Below are 17,690 nucleotides of genomic sequence, written 5' to 3'. Positions count from 1 at the left end.
CAAGAACTTCAGCTATTCTGATAAACAATTTGATTACCGATGCTGACTCTTGCACACTGTACTAAACAGGTTACCCAGGTCTTAAACTTGATGCTGGCTGTGAAGATAGTATGTGCACCACCCTTCCCACAGACAGTAATTCATTTGTACATTTCAATACCATTTTCTGTGTGTAAGGAAAAAACAGGCATAAAATGGTACAACTTTAGGGAAGTCGATTTAAATTTCTAATTTGTCTGAAAATAGAATCAATAATATATATATATAATAGATATTTGAAAGTTAAACACAAAATTACATGAAAATTGTGCCTAAGAATATTATGCCAATTGACGGAAGTTTTATGCTTAAAGGATCTGATTTGGCCAGACCACCTAGCCACCAATGAATATCCCCTCACAGGGAAAAAATGTGTTTGGTGATATGCTTAAAGTGCCCTCAATAGTATTTAAGGTGAATGATCTTCAAACCAAATAGCTATTTATATACTAAAAGATAGGAATCCTCTACTTCTGACAGACTCATTCTGAGGGGCAAGTGAATTCAGCATATTTACAGATTACTCAGTTGCCCAGAGTGAAGCCGAGGCGTTTACAACGGCTGGTAAAGCTCCAGAAGATCTGCCCTACCCCCCACCTCTCGGAATCCATCTATTTTTACTCCCTCTTCCTACTGCTCTACCCACAATGACTTTTTCACTGTAGGCAAACAGGACAGGCACATTCTCACCTTTAAGTCTTTGTGCCAGCTGCTCCCTCTGCCTAGAAAACTCTTCCCCAGGCATCCACAGAGCTAACTCCCTCACTTCCTTCAAATCGCCACTCAAACTTCACTTTCTCAATAACGCCTATCCTGCCATCTTATTTAACACCGTGACTCTCCCTACTCTTGATCCCCGTCACTCTGCTTTTTCTCTATATTTTTCACCTTCTAACCGCCTATATAAATTTTCCTATGTGTGATGTCTATTGTCCATTTCTCATCTAGAATGTAAACCTCACGAGGGAGGAACTTCCTGTCATTTTTGTTCCCCGCCTATCCCCAGTGTCTGGAGAAATGCTTGGCACTTTGAGGGTCGACAGTAAATATTTTTTGAATTATTATTATTTTTTTTAATTCAATTTATTGATGAGAAATATATTCAACCAAATGTTTTATTTTTATTTATTTATTTTTTTGAGGAAGATTAGCCCTGAGCTAACTACTGCCAATCTTCCTCTTTTTGCTGAGGAAGACTGGCCCTGAGCTAACATCCACGCCCATCTTCCTCTACTTTATATGTGGGATGCCTACCACAGCATGGCTTTTGCCAAGCAGTGCCATGTCCGCACCCAGCATCCAGGCCAGCGAACCCCTGGCCACTGAGAAGCAGAACGGGCGTACTTAATCCCTGCGCCACCAGGCCGGCCCCAGAATTACTGAACATTTCTATGACCTGCTTGCTCACTGTTGAATCAGCAATCAATTTAATCATGTGATATGTTTCAAAAGTCAAACTTCCTCCTCAAAGAGAGGAACATGGTCCTCTACCAAAAAAAAAAAAAAAAAAAAAGAAACTAGAAAATCCCCAAAACATCAAATTCTTATTTCCCAACCTCCAACAAAAAGAATGCTCGATTTTGCTAAGAAGTATACATGGGTAAAATTGCAATTGCACAGACACACACACAAGAAAAAAGAAATGTATGAAGATTTTAGTGATAGCATTCTGAATTTTACTGCAGCATTAAAAAAATGCTCGTTGGGATGTCAAAGAGACTCAACCAGAAAGCGGAACCCAGAGGGTAGGATTTCCTGCTGGACTTTTAAGTAACTCATCCTTCCGGGGCGCCTGCGTCCACTGAAGACACGAATGCCAAGGGAAAGACATCTGTAAATCTATTTTTCAGGTGCAGGCTAAGTAGACACGGAATACTACCCTCCTCCCAGGTTTCGCTCAGCTCTGTAACCTAAAGCCTTTCACGAGTTAGGGGAAAACACACAGCCGCTGGACGGCTGACCCATCAGTGAGGGCAGGTTCGCAGTTCTACCTGGTCCTTCCACCTGTGTCTCAGTGCAGGTGACTGAAACCTAAGTTCTGGGACTTGTCAGCTCTGCGGCCAGAGGCTAAGTGGGTAATTCCCAGCCTGGGGTATCCAGGGGGTCAGATCATCCTCCCTCCCGGGCCCTGACACCTGGGCTTGCCCAGCGTCCCCACGGTCAGGATAAGAACCTCACTCACTTCGGGCCTGCTCTCCTCAGGGGGCAAAGATGGGTCGGGGTCGAATGTCACGCCGCGTTATCAGAATCTCGAGAGTCGGGTCCGTTTCATGGGCACTTGGCATCAGGTGGCCCGAGTGCCGACCTCGCCCTGGGCGGTTTGGGGACGGTGCACAGGTGCCACCAGGCCCTGAGGGGAAGCAGGACGTCCAGCCTCCACGCCGCCCGCGGCCGTGACCGGAAGGCCCCCTCCCCGCCCTTCCCCCGGCGTGGAGGTGGGCGCAGACCTCGGTGGGCCAGGCCAGGGAAAGGACTCCTCAGCCCCACCCTCCGGGGCGGGGCTCTGGCTCGGCCCAACCACTGCCCTCAGAGAGGGGGTCCGACCCACGCCACGGTCCTAAGGCGAGGGCTGACTCCCAGCCCCCGGGTCCCTCCTCCATCTGGGAAGGCTCCTTCTTCCTGCCGCCCTCTCCACGACACCGAAAAGCCCCGGCCCCTCCTTCTTGCCCCGCGTCCTCCGCGCTCCCCCCCTCCTCGAGTGGTACGATCCCGGGCCCGGGCACGCAGCGGCAGGGGCGCGGCCTGCTCTAAGCCCAGGTGGATCCTCTGCAGCGACCTCTGGTTTCCCTTTGAGTGGCGCTGGTGGCTGGAAAGATGCTGGGCCGGAGTCGCCTTCCCTTCGTCGTCCTGGCCGTGGCCGTCACCTGCGCCGTGGCGCAGCACGCGCCGCCGGTGGGTTGAACTTGATTGCGGGCGCGGAGAAGGCCGTGCAGGTGCAGGTGTGGCAGGGAGGGGCGCGAGGAACACCTGGTCCTGGGCAGCATCTGCACCCGGGTCTGTGGTTTCTTGCGCAGCAGTGTGGTGCAGAGCCGGCTGGGGAACCTCTCCCCGGATTGATTCGGTACAAGCTGGAACGAGAAAACCTTCTAGTGAAATCTGCTCTCTGCAGAATGGTGGTTGTGGTTTGCATAACCCCAATTTGAGTGATTGCACTTGTTCTGCCAGTTCCAGCCTCGCGCGTCCTGACCTACTAAGAGAAAAAGTTCCGGTCGACTTATGTCTCTAACTCGGTTAAGCGACAGACTGCTGATAACCGGCATTCTCTGCCAGGTGACGAGGTGCTGGAAGAAAAGTTGGAGCTGAGGATCCTGAGGGCCTTGGCAAAGGCCGAGGCGTTCCCCCTGAGAGCGATGGGAGCAGCCTGGGCGGGCCCCGGTGTGGCTGCTGTGGCCTTTACCCCCCGGTCATGTGAACCTCTGTCCCGTGGCTCTTTCCTCGCAAGGAAGTCACAGGGTCACAGACTTGATAACTGCAACAGACAGTAAGGGACGATCCTGACTCTCTTAATTTACCGCGGAGGAAGTAGACTCGGACTGAGAAAATGTCTAGCCAGAGGTCACACTGATGTTTAGCGTGTCTACACTCAAGTCTCTTACCGCCCGATCGGGTGCTCTTTCGTAATTCTCTTTAAAAGCGATGAGACTGCATTTTTCTTGCCAATAGATGAGATAAATAGGAACTTGGGTGCATCTGACCTGAGGCTAGATGAGGATGATCTTGAATAGCTTGGGTAGGATTTTGACAATGGGAGCAAGATGTGCATTCTCCTTTCTTATTCTTTTATTTCTCTAACGACAAATGCTTTAAGAAGGAAATCATGGTGCGGTACTATTCAGGCATTAAAAGTCGATATAATGTTAAGCAAATAAAAGCAGAATACAAAATGGTATGTACAGTAGTTTCAGTAATAGAAAAATACACAGTATATACATGTGGACAAGAATTGGAAGGGCATAAGGAAAAATAAAAGTTTGCTGTAATGTGGGTAGGGAATTAATTCACTTTAAAGTGGTTGGGATTATGGGAATTTTTAAAGAATTTAATATTTTGATACTGTCAATGCCCTTCAGCCAAAGACCACCAGGAAACACACCTGTAGTTAAACAAATTGGGTTTATTACTCCCTGCAGTGAGGGAGAATGCATACCATGGGCAACTGTGGGGCACTCAGTAAAAGGGCATTAGAAAAACCTATTTCATAATGTGGACTTTGAGGGGTAGGTCTAAGAAATCAGGGGTGGCTCTAGATTGAATGCTTTTAGAAAGTGGGGCAATTCTATGATTGGGTAAAGAAAAAAGTCATTCATTTGGTAAGAGAAGGGGCGGTTTGGTATTTTGTGGGTTGCACAGTCCACTTGTTTTTGTTTGTGCTTAGACAGAATCATGAAATGGCCTTGCTTTATCATGTCTCAGGGTAACCTTAATTGAGGTAGGTATTCTGTGAGATTGCTTATGTCCAACAGGAGAACAGAAATGGCCTGGTGTGAGTGTCAGAGCAGCTTAGGATAATACTACAAAGTCTAGTTGAGAACCTCAGAGCAGTTTGGGATGTCAAGGGCTCCTTTTTAATTTTCTTTCTCAATACTTTATTTTTTCAAGCGAAAGTATTTTAAAAGCTATTTTTAAAACAAGAAGAGTCAATGGCCCCTCCATGAATTTAATAGTTCTTGCCTAGAACATTGGTTGTCAAAATCTGGTTCAGCCACTGGTGTCAGTTTGGGAAGCTGCTTTCAGGAGTCTTTAATGAAATGAGAAAAATGAGGGCATAAAACTAAAATTATTAATTTAGAATGTTAGCTTTTATTCTGATTTTATGGGCTTCCAATTTTTGTTGTTCTTTAAAATACTCTTTTCTTGATGTGTGTGGGTGTTGTTTTGTTTGTTTTAACATCTCCACTTGAGGAGAGTAAAAATTTGGACTCCCCTGTGCTGGGCCCCTGTTAATTTTTTTACTGATCTGGAAAATTCTGGGAGCCACAGTGTCTGAAAGGTCCTTTGGAACTTCACAGAAGTCTAGTGACTTGATTCTCTGACAAGAAAAAGCAGCTTTTCACTCTGAATCATTATGTGATAAACTGTTTGTAGCCACATAGTAACAAAAGATATTTTGAAGCTACTTTTGATAAATATGAATAGTGAAGACTGGCTTTAAATTACACAAAAATCATTTGATTTGGATTGTGTGTGGGTTTTGTTTTGTTTTTGAGGCTTTTCAGAATATGGCGTATTTTAAGGTCTTGAGTCATTCTTTTTTTTTTTAGGAAGATTGGCCCTGAGCTAACGTCTATTACCAATCTTCCTCTTTTTTTTTTTTTCCTCCCCAAAGCCCCAGTACATAGGTATATCCTAGTTATGAGTCCTTTTAGTTCTTCTGTGTAGGACGCTGCCACAGAATGGCCTAATGAGTGGTGTGTAAGTCCGTGCCCAGGATCTGAACTGGCAAACCCTGGGCCACAGAAGCAGAGCACGCAAACTTAACCACTGGGCCATGGGGCTGGCCCCAAGAGTCATTCTTTATTATTGATTCTATTGAGAGGTCTATTCAGAGATGCTGGTGACAGGAGTGGTCCAAGAAAAGTCCAGAGAGAGAGATGGAGATCTCGTTAAGGACGTTGAAATTTATGCTAAAAACAATGGGAAGCCACTAGATAGTTTTCAACATGATATGACAAGATCAATGTTTCACTTTAAAAGATGATTTTGGATTGGAAGGGAGCATGGGTGGATGTGAGGAGAAAACAGGGTGACTTACAGGAGGGTGGTGCCTGCGGAGCAGGAAAGAGGTGGATGGTTCTAGAGAAAGTTTGGAGGTAGAATGAGCAGAATGGAAGATTGGATGAGGACCAGGGACAGGCACTTTCTGAAGTTCCCAGCTGGGTAAATGGTGGCATCACTACAAAAGAACACAGCGAGGGAAAAGTTTGGGTGTGGAAGAATGAACCATTTTCATTCTGGTTATGGTGAATTTCAGGTGGCGCTGAGATACCCGGCGGGCCTTTGGGACTGGAGCTCAGAAGAGAGAGACTGGGAGTCGTAGGTATATTATTTGAAGCCATGGGAGCAGGTGAACATGGAGCAGATAGAAGATATAGAAAGAGAAGAAAACAAGAGGCCCAGGCAAAGGCCGAGGGCCCCACACGTGTGTGTGTCAGGTAGAGAAGACCTGGCAAAGTTCAAGCAGCAGCCAGAACGAGTGTTCTGGAGAGTGAGTGTTAAGGAAGCTCCGAGGAGAGGGTGCGACAGGTTACCTCTGTTGGATGCCATTGAGATGTCAAGTGTCCATTGTGCTTGGCAACAGGAGGTCATTGGTCACTTTTGCCAGAGCCGTGTGGGGATCAGAAAACAGATTGCAGTAGGCTGAGGAGTGATCGGAAGGAAAGGAATCGGAGGGGGAGAGAAGAGTGTTCTCAGTAATAAATCTGAGCGGATCCCTAAAATGTGTGAAAATGAAACCTTGTGGCTCAGGAATTAATTGCTGAGTCCAACTGCTTTTTATGCGTCAGTTTCTCAGCTGAGTAATAACATTGTTGATATTAGCTACTGAACCAGCTTTTAGGAAGGATTTTCACAGAGTTTCCAAAAATAAATCCCGTCTGGCCTCACCACTTTTATTATCCTGTATCTGCTTTTCCCCAGTGCTCCATAGGAAGGAGCACACAGTATAATCTGTTTACTTAGTCAACAAATACTGCATGCCTACTGTGTGCCAGACTCTGTTCCAGAAGCTGGGACGGGCTCGGTGAACAAGATGGAAAGATCCCCCTTATGGAGGGTTTATTCACGTTTCTTTTACCTAAATATCCCTAGTTTAATAGGGTGCCATCCCACCGAAGTTCAGAAAACAAATGAAAAGCTTTGCATGCCCGTTTGACTTGTTATATATGCAAGAAACATGGGTTACTGATCTTATTCAATAGGTGTGTGCCTGCTCTGTTGTACATGGAGAACATTTTCAGAAATGTATCTTATTTAGAAAATAGTTGTTGGTGAATTAAGGAATCGAATTAAAATTGTCTTCCTAGAATGGTATGAACGTTGGTGTAAGTTCTATAATTTCTTTAAGTTCCCTTTCCTTGCCTTATTCTGAGTAGGTGAATGGCAGATGAGGACTCGCTGAACTTTTCTGTGGTCTTAGAAGCACGCATCTCATTGAGGGTCTCACTATTTCTATGGGACTCAAATATTCTAAGGAGCCGGATGGGTCACATCACTTCCTTCAGGCATGGAGCATTCGAGTCACTCAGTGAAGAATTCTCACTTTGTATGTTACTTTCCTGAAAACAGTCTGTCCAGTAGCTCTGTAATTAGTTTTTCTTAATGAGTGGGAAGTACATAAGACTAATTAATTTCAAAGAGGTTCAAGTTCCTATCAAATAATCAGAATAATTAGAGAATTTGCAGACCCAGAAAGGGTTTACAAAACATTTTACAGATTTCCACCACTTCCTCTGGCCTTAGGAAGCAACGATGAGAGAGAGAGTATGTTCGAGAGAGATGGATTGAGATTCTAAGTCGGTTGTATTTTTCCCCCTGTGATGGAGTAGCACAGGATACCAAGCAGAGTGCATAATCTCTCTCCCTATCATCTATTTAAATTTTTACCTCCCTTGATAAGGTTGTCTATAATTAAAACCATGTATACTTAAATTTGGAGATAGTAAGAAACCTAAATAACACATGAGCTCGTTGTAATTCTATTTCAAGTCTATACATCAATTTTGAAGCGCTCTTTCCTTGAAGTCTCCCTCGAAAGGGAGGATGTACTGTCTCCACTCTCCCCCTAAATCTGACCTTTTTGTTTAAAATGTCTTTGGTGTTAATGCCTTCTGAGGGCCTGAAATACCCTGTTCTTATAGCTGCTGCCTTTAAAAATTTCTGACATATATACCCTTTACTCTTGCAGCCAGCTTCTCTGCAGATTTCATGGCTCTGATTTCATGTTTGTTTCTTTACTGCAGCTGGGGTTATCATGGTAGATGTCTCATCGACCTCAGACTCCTACATGTATGATGGCAAGGTTGCTCTCTTGCCTCTGGGGCGGGTTCAGTTCTCTCCTAAGACTTGCCGGAGCACTTTTAACTTCTCTCACAGCTGTCTCTAGAGACATATGCCTGTAGTTTGATTTTTATATTGTCTTTGGAACCCAGGTCATGCAGATAGAATTGGTAGGGACGGAGAAGCGTCATTACACTTCACTTACTAGCTGAGTTGATTCTAGTGATCGTCAAAAGCTCCGAAGGGAATACAGAGTGTCCCCTATTAAGAATTAAATTGAGGGGGCCTGGCCCGGTGGTGCAGCGGTTAAGTGTGCACGTTCCGCTTCTCGGCGGCCCAGGGTTCAATGGTTCAGATCCCGGGTGTGGACATGGCACCGCTTGGCATGCCATGCTGTGGTAGGCGTCCCACATAGAAAGTAGAGGAAGATGGGCACGGATGTTAGCTCAGGGCCAGTCTTCCTCAGCAAAAAGAGGAGGATTGGCAGCAGATGTTAGCTCACGGCTAATCTTCCTCAAAAAAAAAAAGAATTGAAGCATTGATTTTGTTGCTATCTCTGTGGGAAGCTATGGGAGAGAGCGGGCGAGCCAGGACTGGCGCCGTGGAGGCTGGGTCTGGCACCAGCTGTGAGACCCTCTGATCGCTGATGGAGCAGGGCCTTGCATCCAAAGCATGGCCCTGAAGCACCTGATAATTTGAAATTCAGTAACACGGCATAAATTGGAGTATTGTGAATCAAATCACATTTTAAACTAACCAAAAGGTCTGCCATTTAGAAGAACCTTATAGTGAATAAGTTAGAATGAAGTAAGAGTCGCCTTTCTAAAGTTAATAATTGCCCTTCCTATTAAATGCTGTGTTTGGAAAATTCATGATTGTAAATTAAGACTTTAAGTGGAGTGCTACTTTTTGGTGTCCATTTCCAACTTTTCTAAACAAGGACTAGTGACTTTACAGTACCATGCCCTCCATGGCAGTTAGATGTTATTTTTAAATAATTTTAGATGATGACAGTTAAAAACACTTAAAAATAATGTGAGAAAAACACTCTCTGAAAATCCACCACACAATGTAAATGAAATCATGCAGTTTTTAAATTTGCTATTTTAAAATTTGTATCAAAGTGTTACATAGTTATAGAAAATCCAGCAATAGAGACAGGCTTGTGATGAAAAGCAACAGACTCCTGCCTCCTTCCTTCTCCGCCGTCTGCCTCCTCTAGAAGCAGACAGGTTTAACCGTATTCCGGCGATAGTCAGCCAGAACCCACCTCTGCTGTCATACTAGTTGTTTCAGCTCAGTCTGTTTTGATTAATTGGTGCCTAGGCCATAATGTGCGCTAAAAGTTTTCAAAATCTCTGCTGGTTATCTTTATGAATATTGCTGTTGTTAATATGTTTATGCTGAGTTTGTCTGAATCAACTTTAAGCATTGTCTGCTCTTGCACTGTGATGGATAAAAGCTTACTTTTAACAGTCTTTCCTACATCTTTCTTTTTTCTTTTTTAACAGTTTTGTTAAGATATAATTCACATACCATACAATTCTCCCACTAAAAGTACACAAATTAATGGCTTCAGTATATTTACAGAGTTGTGAACCATCACTGGAGTCAATTTTAGAACATTTTCATCATCTAGAAAAGAAACCCCTCAGCCCTTACCCTGGAACCTACCCTTCAGCCGGAGCAACCACTAATATAGATTTGCCTGCTCTGGACGTTTTATATAAAGGGGATCATACAATACATGGTCCTTTGTGACTGGCTTCTTTCACTTAGCGTAATGATTTTAAGGTTCATGTACACCGTAGCATACACTAGTACCTTATTCCTTTTTATGACTGAATAATATTCCATCGTGTGGATACACTACATTTTGTTCAGCCATTCATCAGTTAATTAATTAATTAATTTGGGTTGTTTCCACTTTTGGTTATTGTGAGTAATGCTGCTGTGAACCTTTGCCTATGATTTTTTGTGGGGACACATGTTTTCATCTCTCTTAGATTTATACCTGGGCATAGATTGCTGGGTCGCAGGGTAACTCTATGTTTAACTGTTGGAGGAACCACCAGGCTGTTTTCCAAAGCAGCGGCACTATCTTACGTTCCCACCAGCAGTGTAGGAGGGTTCCAGTTTCTCCACATCCACGCGAACGCTTGTTTTTTATTATTATTTATTATTGCTGCCATCCTAATGGGTGTGAAGTGGTATCTCATTGTGTTTTTAGTTTGCATTTCCCTGTTGGCAAATGATGTTGAGCATCTTTTCATGTGCTTATTTACTTACATCTTCTTTGGAGAAATGTCTATTCAGACCCTTTGCCTATTTTTAATTGAGTTGTCTTTTTATTACCGAGTTTCAAGATTTTTATATATTCTAGATACAGATTTCTTATCAGATATATGATTTGCAGTTGGCATAAATGTGAGGGTTTGTTTCTGGACTCTCAGTTCTATTCTGTTGATTTCTGTCTGTCTTTATGCTGGTACTGAGCTGTCTTGATTACTGTAGCTTTGATAGTAAGTTTTAAAATCAGAAAGTGTCAGTCCTCCAACCTTTTCTTTTTCAAGATTGTTTTGGCAGTTTTAGGTCCCTTGAATTTCCATATGAATTTTGGGATCACTTATCTATTTCTGCAAAGATAGCCAGCTCGGATTTATTTTCATTTTTTCTTCTTCTCCCCAAAGCCCCCCAGTACATAGTTGTATATTCTAGTTGTAGGTCCTTCTGCTTGTGCTGTGTGGGACACCACCTCAGCATGGCTTGATGAGTGGTGCTGGGTCCGCGCCCAGGATCCAAACTGGCGAACACAGTCTCTATCAAGGATGTTTTCAGAGAAGCTGAGAATTTCGTAATTGAGTAAGATGTGTAACAACTGACAGTGATAAAATTGTGTGTGGAAAGAAAAAGGCTGAGTTGGACACATGTACAAAACTTGTGAAAATGCAAAGTGTTTAAAGCTGTGCTTATTATATTATTGATTGGCAGGCACTTTGTGGGAAATAATGGAATCTATTCCTGTGTTGTTAAACCAGTAACGTCAACCATGAACTTCTTTTGCTCTTCTGGTCTTAACTGTCATCGTTTCTGTGAATTTTCGCAAGAAACAGATGCTGAATCTCCTGACTTGCCCTACCACACGGCAGTTAGATAGGTTAGCAGCAATAAAGTTTTACTGTTTTTGTTTCTTTTTTTTTTTTTTGAGGAAGATTAGCCCTGAGCTAACATCTGCCACCAATCCTCCTCTTTTTGCTGAGGAAGACTGGCCCTGAGCTAACATCCATGCCCATCTTTCTCAACTTTATATGTGGGACATCTACCACAGCATGGCGTGCCAAGCGGTGCCATGTCCGCACCCGGGATCTGAACCGGGGGAACCTCAGGCCACCGAAGCAGAATGTGCAAACTTAACCGCTGTGCCACTGGGCCAGCCCCTACTGTGATCTTTGAGCTCAGGGCTGAGGCTGAAATTTTTCTGAACAACAAGAGTCCCCCTCAACCACTGTTATTGAACACTGAATGGCTTTGGAAATGGGCTTTTGCTGATTTGATAATGGAATTATCAAATTGATATTATTTAATACCTAATATTTTATATTCTAATTTAGAAAGAGAATTTGAATTCTGACGATTGAATTAGCTTTTGATAATTTGCTGCTTGATGCTGTTTTTAATGAATTCAACCTAAAATTACAAGGCAAAACAGCATTTATCTGAGAAACTGATACTGTAGTAGAGTTATTTTGACAACAGTGTTTGAATTGTAGGTAATGTCAAGGTAATTTATATACTTCCCATACTATCAAAAGTTTAAAAAAGATGTGAGATCTCCGTTCCCACCCAAATTTGCTTCAGATATATTTTCTGAGCTCAAACTACAGTTCTGGTTCTACTCACCACTTACTATGGTGGAGTATGAATCCACTTATTGTGGATCTTTACTTCTTTTTTTTTTGAGGAAGATTGGCCCTGAGCTAACATCTGCTGCCAATCCTCTTCTTTTTGCTGAGGAAGATTGGCCCTGAGCTAACATCTGTGCCACCTTCCCCTACTTTATATGTAGGACACCTGCTACAGCATGGCTTGCCAAGCAGTGCATAGGTCTGTTCCTGGGATCCAAGGCGCTGAACCCCGGGCCGCCAAAGCAGAGCACATGAACCCCACTGCTACGCCACTGGCCCAGCCTCTATTTATACTTCTTTTTAAAAATTATTCTCCTTTTACAGTACAGGGGCTCCAGAGGAAAGGAGATAAACATCCTTGTTGTCTTGAACTTGTAATAAAAGAATCATAAGTCCATGTGGACTTTTCTTCTTTTTATGTGAAGAGCTAATTCTGTTCTGCTGCTGAGCTCGAACACCTCTCCCTAAAACCATCTCATTCATTGATTGCCTCTGCCGTGGCCTCCGTGTTAGGGGCCATCCTCACCTCAAGGAGCTCAGAGTCTAGTGGTGAAGAGAGAGACAAGCAGATAATTATAATGCAATGTCATAAATATGGAATGGAGATGTGTACAAATGCAGTGGGAGTGTAGAAGAGGGGATGACTATTTTCATACGGGAAGTCGATGGAGACTTCACAACAAAGACAGTATTTGAAGTAGATCTTAGAAATTAAAGCCAGGAGTTCACAGGGTAGAGGACGGGCATTCTAAACAGAAGGAACAGCACATGCACAGGCATGGAAGGCGAGGTCACAGGACATGGTTGCCTGTGGCTATACATACAGGGGGAGTGGCCGGAGAAGAGGCTGGGATGGTAAGTTATGGCCAGATCATGAAGGGCACTGTGCAGTGCGCCCTGAAAATCTGGTTCCAGATGCAAATCACTATTGCTACAGAGTTGGCTCATAAATTCAAGTCGTATCACATCCTATCAAGTAATTTACTTCTACTGACAAATCAGCCTCTCCAACATAAACATTTTCCATCTACTTTCTTACATTTCTTCTTTTCTCAATATATTTGCAGTATGTTTGCAATAAAAGCCAAATTCCAACACTTAGCAGTAGTTCAAACTGAATTAGGACTGGAAATGCACTTGAGTTTGAGATTTTAGAAGTTTCTCTGGGAGGAAAAGCCTTTGAAGAGGCATGGAAATGGTCTAAAAGGGCAAATCGTAGTTGGTTTTACCTTTACAAGATTTAACTGTTTCTGCAAATGCCCTATTCAATTTGTTTCCTGAAACTTTTAATTTTGTTTGTTTTTTAGTGGACAGAAGACTGCAGAAAATCCACCTATCCTCCTTCTGGACCGACGTGAGTAAACGTAGATGATCAAAACTCGCTTTGACCTTTGTGGAGGTTTTCCCTATGTAATAATCTCATAAAATAACAATAGTGAATAAAAACTTAAGTCACATCTTCTATCCGGAGACAAAATTTCTTTTTCTCAGGTTCGTATATTGTGCATTTGGCTAAGATCTTGGACAAATATGAAAATACCCCATGACAAACATGCCCATTCCTAGTCTATCAAATAAAGGATTTCCATTCTCCACTAAATTCTTCTATCTACCGCGAAGCATTTTTCTCACCCGCTAAGCAGAGCTGATCTGTGATTTTCTGTGATGCCTGAGTATAAACTACCAGATTAAAGTGTAGGGCCTCCTACGTGAAACAATCAAGAAATAAATCCTGGCATGATAATCTAAGCTATTGAGGACAAAACAGGGTTGGAAAACGTAAGGGAAGGGCCAGTAGCATGTTTTAGTGTGTTTAACGTTAATATGTTCAGTGCAGGGTTTTGGCCTTTTCAGATCCTTTGTGGATACATGGGTCTGTGAGAATGACATAAGAAATAGCCCACCGGCCTATGCAGAGGGTGGAAAAGAGGGAAAAGGTTTAGGGAAAGTGATCTTTTTTGCCCTGCTCTTCCCTCTCACTGAAAGTAGCCTGCTGGGGCTGGGGAAGCCTGAGGACAAGTTTAACCCTAACATCAAGATGACATTTTTCAGTTTTCCTAGCACTAATTAAATTAATTAATATATATTAATGTATAATTAATATATATTGTACTGCGCTTGTCTAAATTATGTTTTCTAAATAGCCTCTGTTTCAGACACAGTGAGATTATAAGAAACTAAATTCTTTTGATTTACTCGCCTTTCTGTAAAAAGAGGCAAATATTTGGCCGAAAGGTAACCAGTTTCTATTATTCTAAAGCCAGGGCTCATTCCAGCCACGTCTCTGATGACTTGCTCTCTTGAGGTCTTCCTTTCTATCCCCACTGGCACCATATTGGTCTTCAGTGTCTTATTGACTGCATGTGTGTCTTGGCTATTCTCGCTGTCCCAATTCATTGAACATTTAATGAGTACCGTCCACGTTTAAGGCTTTTTTCCTACTCCCTTTTATTTGCACCAGATGTGTGTCTATGAATTGATTGCCTTGCAGACCTTTCCTGCTTAGGCATTTAACTGGTTCCACGTTGTTGTGTGTGTGTGTACACATGTATACACCCACACACGTAAACACGTTTTTCTCATATTTATACATCTACCTAATTTTTGCCCTGGTATTTCTGCTGGATTCCTTCTTGCATTGCTAGCCTGTTCCCTACGTAAAAATCCTCAGCTCTCCTCTGATCCTTTTCCTCTCTGAACTATAAATGATCTTGAGATCTGGGAGAGTAGTGTGGTGTTCATGTACCTTTGAATGACAACACATCCTCCTGTATCTTTAAGGTCATGCTTTTCAGTCAAGTGCATAGATTCTGGAGGTATGCATGGGCAACTGTGAGGGAGGAAAGAAACACCTGTTTATCAAGCCTGACCAGTCAAATCAAAATGCTGGAGATAAGGGACTGATAGCCAGTTCACCCCTCTCTCCATCTGAATCCATTAGCATTTCTTTTCTACTGCTCACTGGTGCTTAGCATCTGCTGTCTTATTTGTGTCTGTGTGTCGTGTCTCTTGGACTAGTTTCTGAGCCACCTGGATAGCCAGGTGGATTCAACTGATGCTTAATACTGATTATGATGACCTGGGCACAGCAAATGCTGAGTCTCAAAGACAATTTAATGATGTTTATTGTTTGTAGTAAAGTAGGAAAGTATTCTATAGTAATTACTATTGTTGAATACCAATTTTGCTAAGTCTTTTTTGCATATTTCAGGTAATCCTCACTGCCCTCATAAGGTAGTTAATTTCTCTAGGAAATTGAGGTGCACATGTTAAATACTGAGATATTTTATAAAAATTTTAAATGAGAAGTGAAATGTAGGATTATGGCTAAGCTTTCATTATTAAAATAATTTTATTAATCAGATTAACCGTTCTCTCAAAGAATTCTGATTAGTGGACATTTTATTGTACAGAGGTTTCTGGGATCTCCTTATCCCCACTTAATTATAATCCTCTGCTGTAATGAGCTCCATTTCCTCTCCATTTCTTCTTTGGAATCCAGGACTGAAAAAGAATCAGGAGTGTAGGGTAGATAGAGGGGCATGGTTTGGGTTTTATCGGATGTTATGAGGGGAGGAGCAGCTGATTGGTGTTCATAGGTGGAACAAGTATGTTATGACCGTGCCACCGATGTGCACAGCTCCAGGCGCCACTGATTTATTGTTGCTGCTATACACGGAAATCTGAATGCACGCTGGCGGGGAAGGGAGGAGGTTATTAGCGCCTGCCCATAATAGGAGGAACAAGACATACCTTATTGAATTGTGGAACAGAATTTTACATGTGAAATTATGACCAGTCAGAAACTGAATTAATTTGTGTTTTTTTAGATGGGCACCTGAGCTAACATCTGTTGCCAATCTTCCTTTTTTATTTTTATTTTTTTCCTTCTTCTTCTTCTCCCCAAAGCCCCCCCAGTACATAGTTGTATATTCTAGTTGTAGGTCCTTCTGACTCTGCTATGTGGGATGCCGCCTCAGCATGGCCTGATGAGTGCTAGGTCCACACCCAGCATCTGAACTGGTGAAACCCTGGGCCGCTGAAGTTGAGCGTGTGAACCCAACCACTCGGCCATGGGGCTGGCCCCCTGAATTAATTTGTTTTTATGTGAAGCTTTTTTTCCAGGATTTAAGTATTATAGTATTTAATACAGATATCAGCTACCAAGGAAATGGAGGTTTGAAAGTGCTTTGAGAAGAACAAAATTTATTCATTGTGATTTTGTTTAAATATGCTTCCAAAATTGTGTGTGTTTTCCTTTTCTAGTTGAATCACGACAGGAGTGGCTGCTGGTTGACAGTTTCATGAAACCTTCTACATACACCCAGGCCCCAAGCTCAGTAGCATTATTTAGAGAATCAAATAATTATTCATGACAACAGAAATATAAATAGGACCGCAATTTATGACTTTGAGGAACTAACCCATCTCTGCTGTAGACGTCCCTCTGCATAACATTTTAATTTAAGAGCGTGGTCACATTGTCGCACACACCGGAGTGGACCTTGTGCTTCTCTGGAGCAGAGCAATAATGGAGCAAATGCTGGCTACCTTTCGGCGTAGTTTTAAGCTGATAAATCACTGAATGAAACACACTAAGAGGCTATTTTAGTTTAGTAACAAGTGCCAGAAGATAAAGTTTCCGTAGCGACCGAGAATAGTTGTAGAGTTCATCCACCAGAAATAGGGCCCAGCTCCGTCGATAAGGGAGGGGACGGTGCTGTATCCTCATAGTAGGAATTGCTGTGTATAAATTGAGGAGGAGGAAGTTGGGGAATGGGCATGATAGAACAGTGCTTGGGGCTTGGACTTACAGAGGAATGAGAAGAGAGGAACTATGGTGGGAAGGGTAGGATGGCTGAGTGACTAGTGCAGGTTCCTGAGGCCAATCATGGGAAGCTAACACATGTTGCCCACTCTTGTGGGAGCTTCAAAGGTGATGTTACTGAAGCCAACATTGGAGACATTGATTTGGCAGTAGCATTAGATTGAGAGGAAATTCTGAGACTGGGAAACCAAAGAGAAGTGCCCAGACCCTAGACTAAATCCTTGCAGAGATTTAGGAGGAAAAAAAAAAAAGATAATTTTTAGCAGTGATATTCAGGTTTTTTCTATAAAGCTCTTGAGCCAAAATTGGTTCTTCACATTTCACTGATTCATGTTAACCTAATGTATAATTCTATTCCAAGATTTCTGAAACTATTTATAATTGTATATACAGGGTAGAACAAAAACCCTGGGTGGAAAATGGGCTCTTTTGCTATTTTTGGTTTGAATACCAACTTTCGTATTGCTATGAAGAATGTGTCTTTAACATAGCCATGTAGATGTAACTGTCTAATTCCCATCCAAAAACTGCTTTCAGCATTTCAAGATGATAGACACTCCTCTCATTACAGCTATAGGGGTCCGGTTCCGTGGTACACCATAAATCTTGATTTACCACCCTACAAAAGATGGCATGAATTGATGACTGACAAGGCACCAGCGGTATGCTAGGATTCTTCAATTTTTCTACTTCTGACTTTACTGAATATAATTGTATTTTTAAAGGAACATTTCATGAAATTATGTACCAAGTATTTTAAGAATGGGCTTTTGATACTTTTCTGCCCTTTACGATAAATGATAGTAGAGGAAAAGGTGTCCTTCCTCCATAGCTTCTTGACTTTTTTGGTTGTCTTTCCCTTTGTTTGTATCATCTACCTCCATGTAAATAGCTGAGAATCAAGTGTGCTGTTAAAGATAAAA

The 17,690-nt window shown here is 42.5% G+C and overlaps 1 protein-coding gene and 1 long non-coding RNA gene across 4 annotated transcripts in view; one reads left to right on the top strand and one right to left on the bottom strand.

The window, feature by feature from the left end:
- The window catches only part of LOC111770932 (uncharacterized), a 31,648-nt gene extending 29,183 nt beyond the window's left edge, over positions 1-2,465 (bottom strand). For both annotated transcript variants that reach the window (XR_002804423.2, XR_011433209.1), the window contains exon 1: positions 2,222-2,465. This is a non-coding gene — a long non-coding RNA (uncharacterized lncRNA). The remainder of the gene's footprint in view (positions 1-2,221) is intronic.
- The window catches only part of ASAH1 (N-acylsphingosine amidohydrolase 1), a 30,393-nt gene continuing 15,135 nt past the window's right edge, over positions 2,433-17,690 (top strand). The window contains exons 1-3 of one of the 2 annotated variants that reach the window (XM_005606374.4): positions 2,433-2,931; positions 13,247-13,293; positions 17,339-17,429. In XM_005606374.4, the coding sequence (XP_005606431.1) occupies positions 2,854-2,931; positions 13,247-13,293; positions 17,339-17,429 (216 nt within the window). In that variant the 5' untranslated portion in view covers positions 2,433-2,853. The remainder of the gene's footprint in view (positions 2,932-13,246; positions 13,294-17,338; positions 17,430-17,690) is intronic. The other variant, XM_014736610.3, reaches the window with a different exon arrangement.

This window comes from Equus caballus, chromosome 27, assembly GCF_041296265.1.
Source record: "Equus caballus isolate H_3958 breed thoroughbred chromosome 27, TB-T2T, whole genome shotgun sequence".
In the NCBI taxonomy this organism is placed as follows: Eukaryota; Metazoa; Chordata; class Mammalia; order Perissodactyla; family Equidae; genus Equus; species Equus caballus.
The sequence above is the reverse complement of the archived record's forward strand: the minus strand, read 5'-3'. Positions and strand labels throughout refer to the sequence as shown.